General features: G+C 40.7%; 1 protein-coding gene across 7 annotated transcripts in view; it reads left to right on the top strand.

Annotated features, from left to right (window-relative positions):
- LOC130993450 (origin of replication complex subunit 2-like) overlaps positions 1-13,563 on the top strand; it is a 62,724-nt gene extending 49,161 nt beyond the window's left edge. For 5 of the 7 annotated variants that reach the window (XM_057918347.1, XM_057918342.1, XM_057918346.1 and 2 more), the window contains 6 exons: positions 10,458-10,587; positions 10,674-10,780; positions 10,907-11,039; positions 12,528-12,816; positions 12,908-13,132; positions 13,208-13,563. In XM_057918347.1, coding sequence (XP_057774330.1) covers positions 10,459-10,587; positions 10,674-10,780; positions 10,907-11,039; positions 12,528-12,816; positions 12,908-13,132; positions 13,208-13,407 — 1,083 coding nt within the window. In that variant the 5' untranslated portion in view covers position 10,458 and the 3' untranslated portion in view covers positions 13,408-13,563. Of the gene's footprint in view, positions 1-9,852; positions 9,948-10,457; positions 10,588-10,673; positions 10,781-10,906; positions 11,040-12,527; positions 12,817-12,907; positions 13,133-13,207 lie in introns of all 7 variants that reach the window. The other 2 variants (XM_057918345.1, XM_057918344.1) reach the window with 1 other exon arrangement.
- The last annotated feature ends 11,365 nt before the right edge of the window (positions 13,564-24,928 follow it).

Genomic DNA, 24,928 nt, shown 5'->3' with positions numbered 1-24,928 from the left:
TTAATTCGGTGGCGAAGCCGATTCTAGGCGTGGGAAAGGTTGATCTACAGATCGACCAATGGAAGGGATCGTGCTCGTTGATGGCGGTTCCTTTGGATGATTTCGAAATTATCCTTGGGATGGAATTCTTAAAGATGGCTAAGGTTGTTGTGATGCCCCACGTGGGTGGGATTATGATCCTTGACGAACATTGTCCAACATTCGTAAAGGGAGAGTTCTTAGCCGAGAGGAAGTCCGTTGGTTTGATTTCAGCCCTTCAATTAAAGAAAGGCTTGAAGCAGGGTGTGCCTACTTATCTTGCTGCGTTGATTGAGATCAAACCAGGTGTATCCCATGAAGTCCCGGATGTTGTGGCGGACTTGTTGGAAGAGTTCAAAGATGTGATGCCCCCTGAACTACCTAAGGAGTTGCCGCCAAGGCGAGCAACGGATCATCGGATCGAGTTGGAACCGGGTGCGAGACCGCCTGCACAAGCCCCTTATCGAATGCCACATTCGGAGTTGGCGGAGTTGAGGAAACAGTTGGATGAATTGTTGCTTGCGGGTCTCGTGCAGCCTTCCAAGGCCCCCTACGGGTCGCCGGTGTTATTCCAAAGGAAGCAAGATGGGTCTTTGAGATTCTGCATCGACTATAGGGCTTTGAATAAGGTTACTATCAAAAACAAGTATCCTATTCCAAATGCCCTAGATCTCTTTGACAAGCTGTCAAGGGCGAGTTTATACACCAAAATCGACCTACGGTCCGGATATTGGCAAGTCAGAATTGCTCCAGGGGATGAGGCAAAGACCACATGCGTGACAAGGTATGGGTCATTCGAGTTTTTAGTGATGCCCTTCGGCTTAACTAATGCCCTTGCGACGTTTTGCAATATGATGAATGATGTGCTATATGAGTTTTTGGATCGGTTTGTGGTGGTGTATCTAGATGACATTGTTATCTATTCGGAATCATTGAATGAGCATGTTATGCATATGCGGGCTGTATTCTTGAAATTGCGTGAGAATAAGTTATATGCAAAGAAGGAGAAGTGTGAATTTTGCAGGGATTCGATCACTTTTCTTGGTCATGTTATTGGGCATGGCAAAATCATGATGGACAAGAAGAAAGTTCAGGCCGTGCTGGATTGGCCCGTTCCGTCCAAGGTTGCGGAGATGAGATCATTCTTAGGCTTGGAAAATTACTACTGGCGGTTCATTGAGGGGTACTCAAAGATGGCCAACCCCTTGACGGATTTGCTCAAGAAAGATGCTGTGTGGAAGTGGACCGAGACATGTCAGAATGCATTTGACACGTTGAAGGAGAAATTGTCCACGGAACCCGTACTAAGGCTGCCTCTATTTGATGAGCCTTTTGAAGTACAGGTTGATGCCTCGGATAGAGCCATTGGGGGTGTGCTCGTGCAAAATAGACACCCCATCGCCTATGAAAGCCGCAAGTTGAAGGATTGTGAGTACCGGTGCAGTACTCACGAGAAAGAGATGACGGCCGTGATCCATTGCTTAGAGGTGTGGAAGCATTATTTGTTGGGCACGAAGTTCACGGTGGTCACGGATAATGTGGCCAACACTTACTTCAAAACTCAAAAGAAACTCTCTCCAAAACAAGCTCGTTGGCAAGAATACTTGGGGAAGTTCGAATTTGATTGGGTGCACCGTCCCGGGAAGCATAATGATGTTGCAGATGCTTTGAGTCGGAAAGTGGTGGGTGAATTTGTGGCTGCATTGACTCTTGTGGAGTCCGATTTTCTTGGAAAGATTCGAGAATCTTCCAAGGCTGACCCCCTCTATCAAAAGCTTGTTTTGCAGGTTAAGGAAGGGGAAGTGCGAAAATATTGGCTGGATGATGATATCTTATTTGCTCGTGGCAGTCGGGCGTATGTGCCTGCGGGTGCGTTGAGACGGGAACTCTTGAGGGAAACACATGACCCTCATTGGGCTGGCCATCCCGGTATGGAGCGCATGTATGCCTTGCTGTCCCGACGATATTATTGGCCAAAGATGGAGGACGACGTTGAGGCGTATGTCAAAACTTATCTTGTGTGCCAATAAGACAAGCTCCAAAGAAAGAAGGAGGCCGAATTGCTACAACCGTTGCCCATTCCGGAGAGGCCGTTCCAATCAATATCGATGGATTTCATTTCGGGCTTCCCGAAAGTCGATAAAATGGCCTCAATCTTTGTGGTGGTGGACAGGTTTTCAAAGTATGGGATCTTCATTGCTTGTCCAAATGCTTGCCCCGCCGATGTTGCTGCTGGCTTGTTTGTGAAGAACGTGGTGAAATACTTCGGTATCCCGGAGGATATTATCAGTGACCGGGATACTCGGTTCACAGGGCGGTTCTGGACCAATCTGTTCAACATGTTGGGGACCGATCTGAAATTCTCTACGGCTAATCATCCTCAAACCGACGGCCAAACGGAGAGGATGAATCAATTGTTGGAGGAATATTTGAGACACTACGTGTCAGCAAGTCAGAGGGATTGGGTTGGTTTGTTGGACGTGGCTCAGTTCAGTTATAACCTACACCGGTCGTCAGCCACGGGGAAGAGTCCCTTTGAGATAGTATATGGGCAGCAGCCTTTGGCACCACATGAGATTGCGGTACAGAGGAGTGGTGGAGATTGTCCTGCCGCCTATCGATTTGCTCGAGAGAAGCAAGAGTTGTTAGATGAGGCACGAGATAGCCTCGCCAAAGCACAACGCCGGATGAAGAAATATGCGGATAAGCACCGGCGTGATGTGGAATTCCAAGTGGGCGATCAAGTCTTGCTGAAGTTGACGCCCCAAATTTGGAAGAAGATCTCTTCCAAGTCCGTGCATAGAGGGTTGATACCGAAGTATGACGGGCCATTCGAAGTCATGAAGAGGGTTGGGCGAGTTGCGTATCGATTGGTATTGCCGGACAGGCTAAAGATACACCCAACATTTCATGTATCATTCTTGAAGAAATTCAGTGTGGATCTGCTGGATTCCTCAAGGAAGCAGGCGCGACGTGCGCCACCTGTGATCAGGCAGCAGTATACTAAGTCCGTGGAGAAGGTTCTTGAACATCGTACGATGGGGCAAAGCAAGAAGAATAGAAGGACTGATTTTTTGATCCAGTGGGCTGGAGAATCAGTAGCAGACGCGACTTGGGAGAAAGCTGTTGGCTTATGGCAATTCGAGAAGCAAATTGCCGAATATTGGGAGAAGGCAGATGGAGGAGCACCACCAACGACGAGGGCATCGTCTAGCTCTGGTGGGGGTGGTTTGTTAGCCCCTTGAGCATTGGCGCCGAGACGTGTCGAGAAATTGGCACGCCTCGGCATGGTAGTGTCGAGTTGCACCCGTCCTAGGCAACTCGGCTGGTTCGGAATGTGGGCAAGGGTCGTCGGGCACGTACGCCGCCGAGTGGGCGCGCCGGGTGATGCCGGGCGCCGCACATCGGGCGTGCGGGGCGCCGAGACCAAGTGTCGGGCGAGCGCCCTGCCAAGGGCACGCACGCTGCCGAGCGAGAGCGTCGGGTGATGCCGAGCATTGCGCGTCGGGCGTGCGGGGCGCCGAGACATGAGCGTCCGCCGAGATAGTTTGCGAGCGATGGGCGACGGGAGACGTGCGCGCGCGCGCGGACTTCCGCCACGACGTGGAATTGGCGCCAAGTCCACCCAGCAGCCACGCGGGCGACAGTTGGCCATGCGGGCCAACAAGGCAAAGTGCGGAAGTTGACGTCCGGGCGGTTGAGCGCAAGTTCGTGGGCTAGGCTAACTGCCCACGACGTGGGAGGTCCCAATTGACCAGACGGTTGACCCGACGGTTATCCCAGTGATGGGGGATTGTCCATCACATAGATAGGGGAGTTTTTGAGCGGAGCTCACGGAGAGAGAGATTCGTGTGTGCAAGCCTATTGTTCCTTTGTACGAATTGTGAGTAATGCAAAGGTTGGGAGTGAGTTGTCCCGTATGTTGATGTGTGCTTTACGTTTATGTCCGCTGTGCATGTTCTTGATTGTTGCTTGTGCGAGTACACGAATACTCACCCAAATCTAAACACGAGTGTTGGTGAGGGAGTGTTGGCTGGTCGATTGTGAGTGATCGGCGCCACACAAGGCGAAAAATTCTAAGTCGAAAGAAAACCTTGTGACATGGACCATGATGTACTAAAATGGAAATATTCATATTTTTGTAAGACACCCCAAAATGGAAAAACGTTCTTGTTTTTGTGAGACGGATGGAGTACTAGTAGAAAATTATTTTAATGAGTACGTTTGGCTAATCTATCTATCCTATATATTTTCACTCATATATAAAAGTCAAATCTTGGCCAAATTTACAATAATACCATTTTCCTTCTAAAAGCTACTTACTATTATCCAATGAATTTTTTATTATCATTGTCCAATAAATTTTCAATTAATTATTATAAAATAATATTTTTACAATTATTTGTATTGTATGCATTGACAATTAATATGTTACTATTTAATTAATATCATGTAAGATGAACAAATATTTACAATTTCAGAGTTTTATTATAATATATGTAGTTTTTTTATATGGTTATATATTACTCCATTCGTCTGTCAAGATTATGTCACTTTTCTTTTAAGACAATGGTTCCACCATCCTCTTTAATATTTTATCCTTAGTAACACTCTTTATTTACAAAAACAACTCACTCAAAATTCAATCTCAATCACATATCGCATAAAGTGGTGGGTCCATTTCTCCACTACATCAAAATCATAACTAATTTTATTAAATCCCGTGCCCAAGCAATTTGACATAATCTTAGTGGACGGAGGGAGTATAAAAAGTTTATAATGATTAGAAATAAATACTAGTATTTGGTTGGACATTTTGTAATATTATACTATGATTAATTTGAGTTGAATATTTAATTTGATTATAAAATATTTAATTTAAAATATATTTTAAGTAAATATTTGATTTAAAATGTAAAAGTTATATGTATTTAAAGATTAAAATTTTAACAAGTTCTCTTTTTTTTCTTATCTTTTTTTGAATAAATCTTTTTTTTTTTGTCTTTTCACAATATCAATTTTTATTATTGTAAATTCATCTTTATTTATTTTTTATTTTTTCAATATTCAATTCAAATATATTTAATTAAAATTATTATTGTTATTATATTTATATAATAATTAAATTAATATCAAATTTATATAAATATAAAAAATAAAAAAATATTTATCGCGTAGATCATTTTTTTTCATAAAGATTTTTTTGACTTAGGGGAGTTGGGGAGGGGGAGGTGGAGTTTGAACTCGAGATCTCACTGTTCCTATGAACACATGTCGCATCGCTTGGTGTTCCCTTGGGGTCGGTAGATATCAATTTTTCACAATTATCAAATAATACGACCAAATGATAGGTAGATGTAATTCACCGAGCTTATTTATACTCAAGAAAATCATCTGCACACTGCACTGATAAAAATAAGAACTTAAACACTCCATTTTTGAAGGAGAAACTTGCCGAGCTATACAAGAATAGTAGAAGTATTCACCGAAAGTGGATTGAATTCAAGTTCCGCCGAAGACTGTGGAACATTCATTCGCAATATTCGTCAGAAAAACAGAGATCATGCGAGAAAACACAATATTCGCACACAATTATCATGACAGCATGAAAAATAACTATAAATCAGCACTCAATTTTCGATCTCACCCATTTTCCCAATATGCACATGCGAGAAAAACAACAAAAAACCACGAATCTTATGAGTTTTCGAACAGATCAGAGCGAAAAGTGGATCTATCGCCCCGAATCCACCTGGGTACTCGAAACAACGGATCAATCGAGGCCTGCGCACGCAAATCCGCCCGCGATTGCAGATCTGCATGCGCAGGTCGGAACTCACGCCTTAACTCATGTTTCCCACAGACGGCGCCAGCTGGTAAATCGCGAATGAACGGGTGATGATTTAATCGGTGGATTATAGTTGAATTACGAATTTTACCTAGTGTTTGAGCGTAAGAGTTGAGAGAAAAAGTCGAATTGCCGAGAGAATAAGATTGTTGTTGTATTGAGTGAAGAGCACGTAATTTACATAAGGGAATGCATGGGGTATTTATAGAGTACAAGCTAGGGGTAAAATAGTAATTTCATCTCTGAAGACATGCTCCCCGCGTGGTCAGGGGCATAATAGTAATTCTGCCCGTAGGCGGACGATTCCTCTGCTCTGGCGCATGAACAAATCATCCCTCTGTCTTTAGTGATTCCTCTGACTAAGCCGCATTCCTCTGGCAGAGCTCATTCCTCTAGCGAGGTCCATTCCTCTGACCCTAGTGATTCATCTGACAAAGTTCATTCATCTGCTCCGCATATATTATTCCTCATCAGCATCATTAATCTAAACTGTAGGATTTTAATATTTGACATTCCATATTTAATTATCTCTCTCTCTCTCTCTCTATATATATATATATATATATATATATAATGTACGAATAGTCACTGCTAGAAAAATGGTCTATTACTACACTAAATTTATGACACTTTATAAAAAGTGTAATTATAAATACCCAATCAATACATTAGGCTTTTACTACATTTATATCAAATTCTAATACTACATCTTGAAATAAATGTCAGGATATGACTTATTTTCTGACACTTCTATTAAATGTCATATAATTTTCTTATTATATCATTTACATATATCTATACCCAATATAAAAGAGCCTTATCTAAATGAGTTTGGGACCAGATAAGGTTAACAATTAAAAAAAAAAACAAAAAAAAAAACGCATAAGCATGTCTATTAATATTGGGACATTTTTTTAAAAGTTATTTTAATACATTATTATTTATTCTATTAATTATTCTTAATAATTAGCTTTCAAAAAAAAAATTCTTAATAATTACTTTTAGTGTTTGTACTGTTATTACGGTGCATATAAAAATATTGTAACAAATTATAATTTAAATTGATTTCCCGTTGAAACTCTACTTAATTATAATTTTTCTTTAAAAAGTTTATAATTATATATTACTACTTAATTTGATTTACCATCGAAATTCGACGGATTACAACTACTTTACACACACACACACACACACACACACACACACACACACACACATATATATATATATATATATAGAGAGAGAGAGAGAGAGAGAGAGGAATGTTATGCTACATACCTTATGTGAGCACCTTACGTGAGCACCACTCACGTTTAGCCCTTGTTAGCATTATCTTTTTTGTTTTAGACATTTATTTTTATTCTAATACTTCATAAATTATTATTAGGATCATTAATTTTATAAATAACAAAAAATCAAAGTCCGATTTGTTCATATTCCCTTTAACTTCAAATAATTAATAAAAAGAATAAATTAGACTTTGGTTTTTATGTTATTTATAAAATTAATGATCCTAATAACGATTTATGAAGTATTAGAATAAAAATAAATATCTAAAACAAAAAAAATAATGCTAACAATGGCTAAACGTGAGTGGTGCTCACGTAAGGTGCTCACATAAGATATGTAGCATAACATTCCCCTATATATATATATATATATATATATATATATATATAGGGTTGCATTCTACGGAAACACAATATTAGATGGAGAATGGAGTCGCAATCTGGTTCGTCAGATCAATCTTGATCAAAGACTGAGATTAGAAGTTAATATAATTAAAATTGGTAAGATTCATAATATCCCTTAATTTACTCCCTTCTCTCTCCTCTCTCCTCTCTCTATCTCCCGTCACCCCTCACCTCTCTCCTCTCTCTCTCTCGTCCCCTCTCTCATCTCTCTCTCTCTCTCTCTCTCTCTTAAAATCAAAATACATAATTAAGTTCATGAAACTATATCTGAAAGTTCGTAAAACTGTATTTGCAAGTTCATTAAACTATATCTGCAAGTTCAATCCTACTCTCCCATCTACCTCTTTCTCTCTCACGATTTTCCCCCATTAAACACCAGAAAACTTCAACACCATTCAAGACAAGTTCAGAAGTTCAATACCACAAATTCAAAAGTTCACAGAATTATACGTATAAGTTCAATAAAATTATTTACAAAATCTGCCGCCCCCTTCCTCTTCTCCGACGAATGTTCAATGCACGGAGAAGGGGGCGGCGGCCGGAGTTCAGAAGGCGGCGGTGGTGGCTAAATTGGAGGGCGTTCGAAGGCGGCGGTGGCTGAACTTGAGGGGGTTCGAAGGCGGCGGTGGCTCTGAACTTGAGGGCGGCGGTGGCTCTGAACTTGTGGGCTGAACTTGGGGCGTTCGACGGCGGCGGTGGTGGCTGAACTTGAGGGCGTTCGAAGGCAGCGATGGCTGAACTTGGTGGCTGAACTTGGGCGGCGGTGGCTGAACTTGAGGGCGCTCGAAGGCGGCAGTGGCTCTGAACTTGTGGGCTGAACTTGGGCGGCGCCGAGGAAGGAGGCAGAGCCACCTTTTGTGCGTGTTCTGTGTGTGTGTATGTGTGTTCTGCCGGTGTGTGTGTGTGTTCTGTGTAAGAGACGAGAGAGAGAGGGAAAAAGGGACGGGAGAGAGAGAGATGAGAGAGAAGAGATGAGAGAGGGAAGTGGGAAAAAGTGACGGAAGAGAGAGAGAGGAGAGAGGAGAGAGGGAAGTGAGTAATTTAAGGGATACTATAATCTTACCAATTTTATTTTAAAAAATTATTATATTAATTATATTAGCTTTTAATCTCAGCCCTTGATTAAAATCGATCTAACGAACGAGATTATGACTCTAGACTTGCAAATATTTATGTTCTTGTTGAACTCTCCCCCCTATATATATATATATATATATACACACACTAGTACAACCATTCGTGCGAATGTACGACGAACATCGAAATTAACCAATGTATTTAAATAAATAAATATAAATATTAATAAAATTAAAATATAAATAAATACAAAACACATTTTAAAAATAAAATACACTAAAACAATCCGCATCAATTACTCAATAAATCCCTAAATTTGAAAATATAATTTTTTAACTTTGTATAAAGTGTAATGATAACTAAATAAATGTTAAAAAAAATTATAATAAAAATTGCTAATAAAAATTAGCATTAGGCATTATTATTATATAGTATTACACGTCATAATAAATCAATAAATATTTCACACACAAACATAAATAAAGTTGTAAAATTTTAATAAAGAGAGAAAATAAAATATTTTAAATTTTAATTTTTTTTCATAAGTTATTCGTTTTAAATTCATTTTTCATGATTTTTATACTATATTAAATTTAAAATGCATATTGCATTTTTTAATCAAATGTGACTGTTTAGGAAAGAATTAAAATATAAAAAAATAAAAATAAAAAATAGTGAAAAAATTGATGGGAAAAGAGAAAGAAAAAAGATAGAGAAGAAATAGAGGGGAAAAACTCCTCTTTTATGTATTATTTATATAATTATATTTATATAATTAATAAAAAAAATTATATAGAGAGTAAATTATATATATATATATATAATAATTAATTAATAATATAGAGAGTAAATTGTTGCCGTGTAATGTCTCTCTATTTTTTTAAATTCACACACGACTTTTGTGGCTATAAGTTAAGAGTTTAATTTTTAATTTTTTTTTTTAATTGTTAGTTTGAGAATAGTGAGGAAAATAAGTGTTAATATATTTATGCTTCCGGGCTGAACTAAATATCTGGCGGTTAACAAATTTAAGGAATTGAAGAAAAGCCCTAATTCTTTAACCACATCTTCTTCTTCCTCCCGATCGAAACCCCTAATTTTCAAGAAGCAAACAATAGAAGGGCAAGCCATCTACTTTTCTTTGTTCAAGTCAATTATACAAGCACATCTGAACTATGCGTATGCTGTTTGTTGATGAGATTTTATTGGTTTCAGGTTCGCCGGCGAATTTCTTGGCCACAGCAGAGGATTTCACGTTTCTGCTGTCTTCAATTAAACAGGGTCTGCACCACGGCGAAATATACTCTCTGGTAAAAAAAATTTAGTCCACCGTTTTCACTATGATTCATCTATTGCAAATATTACAAATAAATTAAGTGGTGTAACTATCCTTTTCGAGAGAATAGAAGATCCAACACGATAGATACATAGTTGTTTAAATATTCTGTGTGCGGCAATGTCGCCCAAATTTATGGAATACTTGGAGGTCTGAAGACGTTAGCCCTCATTCTAATTCATGTGCACTGAATTATGTTCTAATTTTCCATCTGTTATTGCTTTTCTTATGGCCTATAAAATAATTTTTTAACTTCATTTTAAGGTTTCAACTATTTTAGATACATCCCATTTTGATTTGGCTCAAGCTCCTGATGTCTAGTGTTTTTTATTTGTTTTTTTCGAAAATGTTAGTATTATATTTTCGTTGTGCAGATGGATTTTCAAACAACAAATTCTTCTCCAACTAAAAACTAAGCCAAAATAAATAATACGAGTAATTTGTTAGTTTTGAACTGAACTCTGTCTCCTCTCTTCATCTCTAGTATGGAGCCAAATGACCCCGAGGAAGAGGAGTTCGGGTTCTCAAGAAACTACTTTTTAGCAAAAGAATTGTGCAGTTCTGGCAAGAAATCAGTGCGCAAAGTTTCTGATATCAATCTCGTAGACGAGCAGGTAATTTGTTGGGGTTTCTTTAGTATTATTGTGTAATCTTCCATATAACTTTGGAAAAGGAATGAGTTTTTATGCCAATCTTGTAGGAATTAAGAGAAGCATATGCTAAACTTGAGTTCAAGCACGAGAAAGAGATCAATGCTCTTGTAGAAAGTTACAAGAAGTTGTATACTGAATGGGTTTTTATGTTAAGGTAAATTTCTGCCTTCTTCTTTGTTTGTCTGTGTTGGATGAATTTGTAGGCATTTTTAGTTCAAAGGGTATTTTATTTTTACAAATTATGTATTGGTGTTGAGTTTTTTCATTATCTGTGTCTAAGGTGTGGATTTGGGCTTCTGTTGTATGGTTTTGGGTCAAAGAAGGGGTTGATAGAAGACTTTGCTTCAACGGCATTAACTGATTATTCTGTTGTAGTGATCAATGGATATCTTCAGTCAATCAATCTTAAACAGGTACAGATAATGATGTTGTTACTTTATAATCTCACCTTTTTATGCTTGTTTTCTGTTCTATCTTTGTGTTATTGGTCATGGGTAATCATTCATTATCTTCTTGTCTCTTTACACATTTGTTCTTCATTTAATTTGATGTGAAGATGTTGGCTGGATTATGAAGATTAACTAAACATAACTCAGTTGTAACATGGATTTCTGGGTGGCAAGTTGTTCGCATTTTGTTCTCATCTTCTCATCCTTCGGGGAAAAATAGTAGTTGATTGGCAATGGATTGTAACCTCATTCTAGATCTTGAACTGCGGGTTTTGTGAAGTTAACTGTACAAGAGAAATCAAAGACCGTATAGCTGAAATAAATGCAAATGAAGATATTTTTATTTCATTTTTATGCAGATAATTTAAATAATTCTACTTTTTTGGGAAAGAAAATGAGGGTAAGACTGTACAAAGATTTTGTTTAAATGGTTGTAATCAACTAGTAATGGATCTTAAACTACAATGAATTGACTGATCATTTTGCTATCATCTTTGTTGTTAGTATGATTTAATACTTAAATATTGGAACATCTTACCAGACAAATTACAAAACACAGATGTTACAAATTGCAGTTTTTGTGGTCAAGCTGCAGGATGTCTTCTTTATCTGCTGAAGTAATTTAATTGGGGAACTATTGCAATGAAACTTTGACTCTTACAATATGAATTCAAGGACCTTCTAAATTCCTTTCAGGACATAACAACAGGATGCTCTTTGACTCTTCTTCCCCATCAACTTCTCAAGTACTAACCCTGTGAAAAATTTGGCAGCAATTCGATGATAACGACAATTTTCTAGCTACTTAATGCTTCTATAATCGTTAATGTTACTTCAACATTCCTCTCTTTCACAAAGGTCTAATATATCATTGTTAGCTAGTTAAATGAGTAAAAACTTTTTGGTATGTATAAGAGTTTTATACTTACTTAGGTGTGCTTGCTATTAACTATGCCTGAGGACCTTCTTGAAAATGTTGAAGAAATACACTCACTACCTTGGACAACATTTGGGTAAGGGTATGGTAAAAAAACATGACCACCAATAGAATTTCTCGATCGACTAGAAATATTACCATGTATTGCTGTGCCAAAAAATTGTGCCCGAGTCTAAGACTGTTCAGAGGAAACATTATCTTAAGTCAGGAATACCAAATTTTGGGTAGTCTAAATCAAAACTTAATTTGGCATCCTTTTCTTGTAACTTCCCTTTACAATTATCGTAATTTCATCTATGCTCTTTGTATTTCATCTTTATAAGATATTCAACATTTATAATAACTGGTTATGTAGAGTAATGTTACAGTTCTATCAGAACACGGGGATCCCCTATGTATGTTTTTTCACTACTTTTATATGGTTGTCTCCATACTGATTCTTTTTATGGATGACTTGAAGATAAATTTTCAGTATCCTCACAATGCTAAACAATTCATGGATGTGGAATTTGTAGGTTACAGTTACATTAGCTGAACTTCTGTGGGAGCGGTTGAAAACCCAAAGGAAATTGGAAAATCATCTTAAGAACCAGCAACCATTTCATACCCAATCCACGGATGATCTTATTTCATTTCTGGATGGCCCACATTTGGAGGATGGTGAATCTTTTATTTGTGTTGTGGTGAACAATATTGACGGGCCCTGTTTGCGTGATTCAGAGTCTCAGCAATTTCTGGCTAGACTTGCAGCTTGTTCTCATATTCTCATGGTGGCTTCCATTGATCATGTGAATGCACCTTTATGTAAGTTTCTTCTCATTTTGTAGTTCTGTTGTTGATGATATATATATATAGGGAAATGTTGTTCTTGAATATTTTTCATTGCTTCTACCAGTATGGAACAAGAAGATGGTACACACCGAGTTCAATTGGTACTGGTACCACGTTCCTACCTATGCACCCTACAAGGTCGAAGGAATATTCTTTCCTCCGATTCTAGCTCACAGTGGCAGCACACAAACTGTGAAGACGGCTTCAATAGTTTTACAGAGTTTGACGCCAAATGCTCAAAACGTGTTCAAAGTTGTTGCCGATCATCAGCCCAATCCTGATGGAGAAGGCAAGTGGTTAAGTCTTACTGTGAATTACTACATATGCCTTTGCATAACAAATGTGATGTTTTTTTCCCTTGCAGGAATGCCATTGAACAATTTATACACAGTATGCCGAGAGCGTTTTCTGGTGAGTAGCCAAATTACTCTAAATGCTCATCTCACAGAATTCAAGGATCACGAGTTGGTGAAGACGAGAAGAAACGCTGATGGTGAAGACTGCTTGTACATTCCTCTCACGAGTGACGCGCTTCAAAAACTTGTACATGAGATTAGCCAATAGAAGATATAGAGCACTACTTACTATGTATGTCCATTTGCTGAAATTTGTACTCTAGCTTCTGGCATTTCAGCAATTTTCAGCTTGTTTGATATTTTATTAACTTATGATGTTGGGCTTTGATCACATTGCTTTATAATATCATCTACTACTCTCAAATCTTCAGTGATATTCAGGCAAACATAAGATAGTGATATCTTAGGGATGATGTAAAAAGCAATGATGTAATGAGAAGAGTAGTTTGAACTTTCCTGTAACATTAAAGTACTAGACGGGTATAAAATCGTTTAGAACTTATACTCTTTCTGTCTCAATAGTAGTGTCATACTTTATTTTTTGGGTAGTTTTAATAATAATGTCTTATTCTTTTTTTGACAATATATTTTCTCTCTATACCTAGTATTTAAATAATTTTTACCAATTCACTTTATTTACTTTTTACACACTCATTAATTTCCGTGTTTAAAAGTAATGAGGACGGTGGATGTATTCACGAACAGAGTAAAATTCAAGTGAAAATGGTAAAAGAGAAGTTCAACCAATAAACAATTAATTCCATGCTAAATGTAAGCTGAAAACCAATAAACAATTAAAAACCCTAAGTTTGTAATGATTGACCTACCATATATTCTGTCACATTGCGTGTGGGCTTATTTAATGAAAAGGCGGCTAGCGGTTGTAATTTGATATTTAGGTGTATTTGATTGCTTAAAAGAACATCGGGCCGCCTATAAGAACATGTTAGATGGAGGAGTATTTGTTAAATGAAAACAACTAAAACCACTCCTCAATAACCGGATAACTAATTAATCAACATCTACCTATGCTATGCATATCTGCGCACGTTATGTTGGAGCTAATTAAATAGTATAGTAGATATAACAACACAAGGAATCTGCATATATATGACGTGAGCATTAAGGTTGCAATATTTGGAGATCAGAGGATGATTTAAAATTACTCCATGATATAATATATATAATCGTTGGGATCAGGTGAGAGCAGTTCTTTTTCGCGAAAAATAAAAATAATAAATAAGTTAATATAAATTTAAAAATAATTAAGCTGCTTGTAATGCACGAATAATGTATTTAATTAATATGACGATTAAGCACAATATGTTGGTAAGACACTTCTCCTCTAACCAATAGGTTGGGGGGTTCAAGTCACCTATAAGGCTAGAGTGTGAGTGCGTTTTTTCTTTCTTTGAGTTTAACATTTTTTTTAAAATACTGTATTTAATTAATATGATGAAAATTTCACCCCCTTTAGGATTCGAACCTAGATTCGAATGACTATTCGTGCATTACAAACAACTTATTTGTAGATTTATACTAACTTATTCATATACTTATATTGACTTATTTGTTAATTACATTTTATATGGTAAATTTGAATCCAATGAGGATTGTCAAATATGATGATAAATGAAAATAAATCTGAAATATTAAATATTCAGATTCTATGACCGATATAAACTTATTCAAATTTACTGTGTAGAATTAAATTAATGAATTCACCAATACAAATCTATAAATAAGTCAGTATAAATCTACAAATAAGTTGTTTGTAATGCACGAATAGCCCAAATTTGAGTTCAAATCCTAGAGATGGGGAAAATTTCACCATATTAACTAAATACACTATTCGTACATTATATATATATATATATATATATATATATATATATATAGAGAGAGAGAGAGAGAGAGAGAGAGATAATTAAATATGGAATGTCAAATATTAAAATCCTACAGTTTAGATTAATGATGCTGATGAGGAATAATATATGCGGAGCAGATGAATGAACTTTGTCAGAGGAATCACTAGGGTCAGAGGAATGGACCTCGCTAGAGGAATGAGCTCTGCCAGAGGAATGCGGCTTAGTCAGAGGAATCACTAAAGACAGAGGGATGATTTGTTCACGCGCCAGAGCAGAGGAATCGTCCGCCTACGGGCAGAATTACTATTATGCCCCTGACCACGCGGGGAGCATGTCTTCAGAGATGAAATTACTATTTTACCCCTAGCTTGTACTCTATAAATACCCCATGCATTCCTTTATGTAAATTGCGTGCTCTTCACTCAATACAACAACAATCTTATTCTCTCGGCAATTCGACTTTTTCTCTCAACTCTTACGCTCAAACACTAGGTAAAATTCGTAATTCAACTATAATCCACCGATTAAATCATCACCCGTTCATTCGCGATTCACCAGCTGGCGCCGTCTGTGGGAAACATGAGTTAAGGCGTGAGTTCCGACCTGCGCATGCAGATCTGCAATCGCGGGCGGATTTGCGTGCGTAGGCCTCGATTGATCCGTTGTTTCGAGTACCCAGGTGGATTCGGGGCGATAGATCCACTTTTCGCTCTGATCTGTTCGAAAACTCATAAGATTCGTGGTTTTTTATTATTTTTCTCGCATGTGCATATTGGGAAAATGGGTGAGATCGAAAATTGAGTGCTGATTTATAGTTATTTTTCATGCTGTCATGATAATTGTGTGCGAATATTGTGTTTTCTCGCATGATCTCTGTTTTTCTGACGAATATTGAGAATGAATGTTCCACAATCTGCGGCGGAACTTGAATTCAATCCACTTTCGGTGAATACTTCTACTATTCTTGTATAGCTTGGCAAGTTTCTCCTTCAAAAATGGAGTGTTTAAGTTCTTATTTTTATCAGTGCAGTGTGCTGTGTGCAGATGATTTTCTTGAGTATAAATAAGCTCGGTGAATTACATCTACCTATCATTTGGTCGTATTATTTGATAATTGTGAAAAATTGATATCTACCGACCCCAAGGGAACACCAAGCGATGCGACATGTGTTCATATGAACAGTGAGATCTCGAGTTCAAACCCCACCTCCCCCTCCCCAACTCCCCTAAGTCAAAAAAATCTTTATGAAAAAAATGATCTACGCGATAAATATTTTTTTATTTTTTATATTTATATAAATTTGATATTAATTTAATTATTATATAAATATAATAACAATAATAATTTTAATTAAATATATTTGAATTGAATATTGAAAAAATAAAAAATAAATAAAGATGAATTTACAATAATAAAAATTGATATTGTGAAAAGACAAAAAAAAAAAAAGATTTATTCAAAAAAAGATAAGAAAAAAAAGAGAACTTGTTAAAATTTTAATCTTTAAATACATATAACTTTTACATTTTAAATCAAATATTTACATAAAATATATTTTAAATTAAATATTTTATAATCAAATTAAATATTCAACTCAAATTAATCATAGTATAATATTACAAAATGTCCAACCAAATACTAGTATTTATTTCTAATCATTATAAACTTTTTATACTCCCTCCGTCCACTAAGATTATGTCAAATTGCTTGGGCACGGGATTTAATAAAATTAGTTATGATTTTGATGTAGTGGAGAAATGGACCCACCACTTTATGCGATATGTGATTGAGATTGAATTTTGAGTGAGTTGTTTTTGTAAATAAAGAGTGTTACTAAGGATAAAATATTAAAGAGGATGGTGGGACCATTGTCTTAAAAGAAAAGTGACATAATCTTGACAGACGAATGGAGTAATATATAGCCATATAAAAAAACTACATATATTATAATAAAACTCTGAAATTGTAAATATTTGTTCATCTTACATGATATTAATTAAATAGTAACATATTAATTGTCAATGCATACAATACAAATAATTGTAAAAATATTATTGTATAATAATTAATTGAAAATTTATTGGACAATGATAATAAAAAATTCATTGGATAATAGTAAGTGGCTTTTAGAGGGAAAATGGTATTATTGTAAATTTGGCCAAGATTTGACTTTTATATATGAGTGAAAATATATAGGATAGATAGATTAGCCAAACGTACTCATTAAAATAATTTTCTACTAGTACTCCATCCGTCTCACAAAAATATGAACGTTTTTCCATTTTGGGGTGTCTCACAAAAATATGAATATTTCCATTTTAGTACATCATGGCCCATGTCACAAGGTTTTCTTTCGACTTAGAATTTTTCGCCTTGTGTGGCGCCGATCACTCACAATCGACCAGCCAACACTCCCTCACCAACACTCGTGTTTAGATTTGGGTGAGTATTCGTGTACTCGCACAAGCAACAATCAAGAACATGTACAGCGGACATAAACGTAAAGCACACATCAACATACGGGACAACTCACTCCCAACCTTTGCATTACTCACAATTCGTACAAAGGAACAATAGGCTTGCACACACGAATCTCTCTCTCCGTGAGCTCCGCTAAAAAACTCCCCTATCTATGTGATGGACAATCTCCCATCACTGGGATAACCGTCGGGTCAACCGTCTGGTCAATTGGGACCTCCCACGTCGTGGGCAATTAGCCTAGCCCACGAACTTGCGCTCAACCGCCCGGACGTCAACTTCCGCACTTTGCCTTGTTGGCCCGCATGGCCAACTGTCGCCCGCGTGGCTGCTGGGTGGACTTGGCGCCAATTCCACGTCGTGGCGGGAGTCCGCGCGCGCGGCCCACACGCCCATCGCTTGGCGCGCGCGCACGTCTCCCGTCGCCCATCGCTCGCAAACTATCTCGGCGGACGCTCATGTCTCGGCGCCCCGCATGCCCGACGCGCAATGCTCGGCATCACCCGACGCACTCGCTTGGCAGCGTGCGTGCCCTTGGCAGGGCGCTCGCCCGACACTTGGTCTCGGCGCCCCGCACGCCCGATGTGCGGCGCCCGGCATCACCCAGTGCGCCCACTCGGCGGCGTATGTGCCCGACGACCCTTGCCCACATTCCGAACCAGCCGAGTTGCCTAGGACGGGGGCAACCCGACACCACCATGCCGAGGCGTGCCAATTTCTCGACACGTCTCGGCGCCAATGCTCAAGGGGCTAACAAACCACCCCCACCAGTGCTAGACGACGCCCTCGTCGTTGGTGGTGCTCCTCCATCTGCCTTCTCCCAATATTCGGCAATTTGCTTCTCGAATTGCCATAAGCCAACAGCTTTCTCCCAAGTCGCGTCTGCTACTGATTCTCCAGCCCACTGGATCAAAAAATCAGTCCTTCTATTCTTCTTGCTTTGCCCCATCGTACGATGTTCAAGAACCTTCTCCACGGACTTAGTATACTGCTGCCTGATCACAGGTGGTGCACGTCGCGCCTGCTTCCTTGAGGAATCCAGCAGATCCACACTGAATTTCTTCAAGAATGATACATGAAATGTTGGGTGTATCTTTAGCCTGTCCGGCAATACCAATCGATACGCAACTCGCCCAACCCTCTTCATGACTTTGAATGGCCCGTCATACTTCGGTATCAACCCTCTATGCACGGACTTGGAAGAGATGTTTTTCCAAATTTGGGGCGTCAACTTCAGCAAGACTTGATTGCCCACTTGGAATTCCACATCACGCCGGTGCTTATCCGCATATTTCTTCATCCGGCGTTGTGCTTTGGCGAGGCTATCTCGTGCCTCATCTAACAACTCTTGCTTCTCTCGAGCAAATCGATAGGCGGCAGGACAATCTCCACCACTCCTTTGTACCGCAATCTCATGTGGTGCCAAAGGCTGCTGCCCATATACTATCTCAAAAGGACTCTTCCCCGTGGCTGACGACCGGTGTAGGTTATAACTGAACTGAGCCACGTCCAACAAACCAACCCAATCCCTCTGACTTGCTGACATGTAGTGTCTCAAATATTCCTCCAACAATTGATTCATCCTCTCCGTTTGGTCGTCGGTTTGAGGATGATTAGCCGTAGAGAATTTCAGATCGGTCCCCAACATGTTGAACAGATTGGTCCAGAACCGCCCTGTGAACCGAGTATCCCGGTCACTGATAATATCCTCCGGGATACCGAAGTATTTCACCACGTTCTTCACAAACAAGCCAGCAGCAACATCGGCGGGGCAAGCATTTGGACAAGCAATGAAGATCCCATACTTTGAAAACCTGTCCACCACCACAAAGATTGAGGCCATTCCATCGACTTTCGGGAAGCCAGAAATGAAATCCATCGATATTGATTGGAACGGCCTCTCCGGAATGGGCAACGGTTGTAGCAATCCGGCCTCCTTCTTTCTTTCGAGCTTGTCTTATTGGCACACAAGACAAGTTTTGACATACGCCTCAACGTCGTCCTCCATCTTTGGCCAATAATATCGTCGGGACAGCAAGGCATACATGCGCTCCATACCGGGATGGCCAGCCCAATGAGGGTCATGTGTTTCCCTCAAGAGTTCCCGTCTCAACGCACCCGCAGGCACATACGCCCGACTGCCACGAGCAAATAAGATATCATCATCCAGCCAATATTTTCGCACTTCCCCTTCCTTAACCTGCAAAACAAGCTTTTGATAGAGGGGGTCAGCCTTGGAAGATTCTCGAATCTTTCCAAGAAAATCGGACTCCACAAGAGTCAATGCAGCCACAAATTCGCCCACCACTTTCCGACTCAAAGCATCTGCAACATCAATATGCTTCCCGGGACGGTGCACCCAATCAAAGTCGAACTCCCCCAAGTATTCTTGCCAACGAGCTTGTTTTGGAGAGAGTTTCTTTTGAGTTTTGAAGTAAGTGTTGGCCACATTATCCGTCACCACCGTGAACTTCGTGCCCAACAAATAATGCTTCCACACCTCTAAGCAATGGATCACGACCGTCATCTCTTTCTCGTGAGTACTGTACCGGTACTCACAATCCTTCAACTTGCGGCTTTCATAGGCGATGGGGTGTCTATTTTGCACGAGCACACCCCCAATGGCTCTATCCGAGGCATCAACCTGTACTTCAAAAGGCTCATCAAATAGGGGCAGCCTTAGTACGGGTTCCGTGGACAATTTCTCCTTCAACGTGTCAAACGCATTCTGACATGTCTCGGTCCACTTCCACACAGCATCTTTCTTGAGCAAATCCGTCAAGGGGTTGGCCATCTTTGAGTACCCCTCAATGAACCGCCTGTAGTAATTTGCCAAGCCTAAGAATGATCTCATCTCCGCAACCTTGGACGGAACGGGCCAATCCAGCACGACCTGAACCTTCTTCTTGTCCATCATGATTTTGCCGTGCCCAATAACATGACCAAGGAAAGTGATCGAATCCCTGCAAAATTCACACTTCTCCTTCTTTGCATATAACTTATTCTCACGCAATTTCAAGAATACAGCCCGCATATGCATAACATGCTCATTCAATGATTCCGAATAGATAACAATGTCATCTAGATACACCACCACAAACCGATCCAAAAACTCATATAGCACATCATTCATCATATTGCAAAACGTCGCAGGGGCATTAGTTAAGCAGAAGGGCATCACTAAAAACTCGAATGACCCATACCTTGTCACGCATGTGGTCTTTGCCTCGTCCCCTGGAGCAATTCTGACTTGCCAATATCCGGACCGTAGGTCGATTTTGGTGTATAAACTCGCCCTTGACAGCTTGTCAAAGAGATCTAGGGCATTTGGAATAGGATACTTGTTTTTGATAGTAACCTTATTCAAAGCCCTATAGTCGATGCAGAATCTCAAAGACTCATCTTGCTTCCTTTGGAATAACACCGGCGACCCGTAGGGGGCCATGGAAGGCTGCACGAGACCCGCAAGCAACAATTCATCCAACTGTTTCCTCAACTCCGCCAACTCCGAAGGTGACATTCGATAAGGGGCTTGTGCAGGCGGTCTCGCACCCGGTTCCAACTCGATCCGATGATCCGTTGCTCGCCTTGGCGGCAACTCCTTAGGTAGTTCAGGGGGCATCACATCTTTGAACTCTTCCAACAAGTCCGCCACAACATCCGGGACTTCATGTGATACACCTGGTTTGATCTCAACCAACGCAGCAAGATAAGTAGGCACACCCTGCTTCAAGCCTTTCTTTAATTGAAGGGCTGAAATCAAACCAACGGACTTCCTCTCGGCTAAGAACTCTCCCTTTACGGATGTTGGACAATGTTCGTCAAGGATCATAATCCCACCCACGTGGGGCATCACAGCAACCTTAGCCATCTTTAAGAATTCCATCCCAAGGATAATTTCGAAATCATCCAAAGGAACCGCCATCAACGAGCACGATCCCTTCCATTGGTCGATCTGTAGATCAACCTTTCCCACGCCTAGAATCGGCTTCGCCTCCGAATTAACAGCTTTGATTCGGCTAGCGTATGGCACCAACTGCATATCAAACTTACTCACAAGCTTGTCAGCAATAAAATTGTGGGTGGCTCCGCAGTCCACCATGGCCATCACCTTCCGGCCATTCACAACACACTTGATGTATAACAAACCATAATCCGACTTACCATCCCATTGAATTGCAGATAGCAATTGCAATGGGTTCATCCGAGGGCCTCTGGACTCATTCTCTTTCTCCGACTCAGCAACAAGGGCATTCAACTTCCCCTTCTTTGGGTAATCACGCATCCGGTGGTCTCCGTTGGAAATAAAGCAACCACGCCTTTTCTCGCCACCCGCTTGTTGGTTAGAGTCTTTCGCAACACCACTTGTCTCACCGGACTTCTTCTTGCCTTTCCAATCGAACTTGCCCTTCTTTTCCTTGCCTTTCCCTTTGCCAACATTCTTCTTTTTCGATCCGGACTCGGTAGATCCCACGGTTTTGTAGTCCACCAAACTATCGGCAACAAGCAATGGCGGATTGCAAGTCCTTCACACCTTGGCGCCTCAATTCAGTTTGAGCCCAAGTTTGTAATCCGGCAAGGAAGTTGAACAACTTGTCTTCCTCGGACATTTTGCGGACATCAAACATTAAGGAACTGAATTCCTTCACATAGTCACGAACGATGCCACTGTGCTTGAGTTTCCTCAAGGCATCCCTTGCGAGCCATGATGTATTGCAAGGGAGGAATTGCTCTTTCAATTCCTTTTTAAGATCTTCCCACGTCTCAATCGGGTTCCGGGCATGGTTTTCCCCGGATTGCCTTGATCGCCACCATAATTTTGCATCAGTCGACAGGTACATGGTGGTGATTGAGACTTTCTCTTCGTCATCAACGTAAGCCGCTTGGAAATACGACTCCATGTCCCACAAGAAGTTCTCCAACTCCTTTGAACTTCGAGTTCCCTCGAACGGTTTCGGGTCAGGGATCCGGACCTTTGAAGTAGAACGCATCGCTTGCTTCATCACGTGCAACTCATCAAGGAGGCGTTCCAGTTTCATGGACAACTCGTCCACCTGATTGTTCACATCTTCCTCGCAAGAGACTACTCTGCTTTCCACGAATCCGGGCAGATCCTCTGTAGACTTCCGTACTTCCACAACCGATGCTTGAATGGTCTCAAGCACGATCTCCGCATCTCGCATCCGCTCAAAGACATCAACCCGTGCGGAAGTTTCAGGAGGCGTCCCCAACAAACTTTCCAACCGATTCACCCGCTCCTCAAGAGCAATGAACTCACGATTTTGAACCATCTCCGCCACAGCAACGTAGCAAATCCGATAGGACCAGAGCCAACCTGGCTCTGATACCAAATGTCACAAGGTTTTCTTTTGACTTAGAATTTTTCGCCTTGTGTGGCGCCGATCACTCACAATCGACCAGCCAACACTCCCTCACCAACACTCGTGTTTAGATTTGGGTGAGTATTCGTGTACTCGCACAAGCAACAATCAAGAACATGCACATCGGACTTAAACGTAAAGCACACATCAACATACGGGACAACTCACTCCCAACCTTTGCATTACTCACAATTCGTACAAAGGAACAATAGGCTTGCACACACGAATCTCTCTCTCCGTGAGCTCCGCTCAAAAACTCCCCTATCTATGTGATGGACAATCACCCATCACTGGGATAATCGTCGGGTCAACCATCTGGTCAATTGGGACCTCCCACGTCGTGGGCAGTTAGCCTAGCCCACGAACTTGCGCTCAACCGCCCGGACGTCAACTTCCGCACTTTGCCTTGTTGGCCCGCATGGCCAACTGTCGCCCGCGTGGCTGCTGGGTGGACTTGGCGCCAATTCCACGTCGTGGCGGGAGTCCGCGCGCACGTCTCCCGTCGCCCATCGCTCGCAAACTATCTCGGTAGACGCTCATGTCTCGGCGTCCCGCACACCCGACGCGCAATGCTCGGCATCACTCGACGCATTCGCTCGGTACCGTGCGTGCCATTGGCAGGGCGCTCGCCCGATGCTCGCCCGACACTTGGTCTCGGCGCCCCGCACGCCCGATGTACGGCACCCAGCATCACCCGGCGCGCCCACTCGGCGGCGTACGTGCCCGACGACCCTTGCCCACATTTCGAACCAGCCGAGTTGCCTAGGACGGGGGCAACCCGACACCACCATGCCGAGGCGTGCCAATTTCTCGACACGTCTCGGCGCCAATGCTCAAGGGGCTAACAGCCCACCACTACTTTTCCTTAATTAATACATTCATCTCACAACATCTTTTAAAGTGGGACTCATTTTCCACTTACTTTAACTCTCAACTAACATTTTTTAAAACCCGTGCATTTCTCTTTGTTAATGTTTTTGTGAGACGGAGGGAGTATTTGTTTTGCCCTTTTTCTTTTTTGTGTCCTACATCTCTCCATTTTTCCTCTCTGCCTCCCTCGCACTCACTGGTTTTTAAAAAATCAAGACATCTCTCTGCCTTGCTCTCGCCGCCTCCCCTCCCTTCCTAAGATCTGGCGTTTCTTCGCCGTCGACCACCACCACGACTACCCTAATCTCTTTCGCACACGACCCCCACCCCTTGCTCTTTCTCACTTCTCTCGGCCGTCCGGCGAGAAATCGCCGTCACCGCTGCTGCCCACTTCCTCCGGTCGTGCGTGGTCCCGCCCCGCCTCAGAGCCTCCGTCCTAGCGCTGCAAGCAGAAGTGCGCGACTGCGCCGCGCCTAGCCTTCCCCGTCTCCCCGCCCCGCCCCGCCTTCTTCAGCCTCGGCGCCTCCTTCCCCGGATTCCGCAGTAGCAGAAGTTTCCGACGCTCAGTTTCTGGTATTGCAGGTAAGTCGGCAAGGTTATTAGTGTGTTTTAGAAGTTCCATTTTTTATTTTTATTTTCGCTGTAAATTGGGGCATACTTGTTACTCTTTCTAGAGTAAACTTGCCTTCGATGAATGATGAATGTTGGCTTTTATATATGTATAAGGGCTATTATGATATGTGGAGACATTGATATTCAGGTACTTCTATGCATAACACTTTGAATTTAGGTTTCTCTTTTCAACCGTTTAACACAATAAGTATGAAATGTTCTGCAGTCGTAAACGATGTGCTCATAATCTTTGAATATATTTGAGTTGATTCTGGAGTCAAAGTTTCATAAGCTCAAAGAGAGCAGACTTTTTTTTAGTTGGTAACATGAACAATGGTTACTAACCAAGAAACAAAATTCAGCCAACACTTTTGCAAATTGCACAACAGATATTAGCTCATACTCTATCGGTGAGAAAATGGCCAAAACATGGTTGCACTTGGCTTATAAATATAGATATATAGATGTAGATTATAGACAGATAATAACTAAAATAATTTACTCCGAACTCCCAACGCA

The sequence above is a fragment of the Salvia miltiorrhiza genome, chromosome 7, assembly GCF_028751815.1.
Source record: "Salvia miltiorrhiza cultivar Shanhuang (shh) chromosome 7, IMPLAD_Smil_shh, whole genome shotgun sequence".
NCBI lineage: Eukaryota > Viridiplantae > Streptophyta > Magnoliopsida > Lamiales > Lamiaceae > Salvia > Salvia miltiorrhiza.
This window is presented reverse-complemented; position numbering and strand designations above follow the sequence as displayed.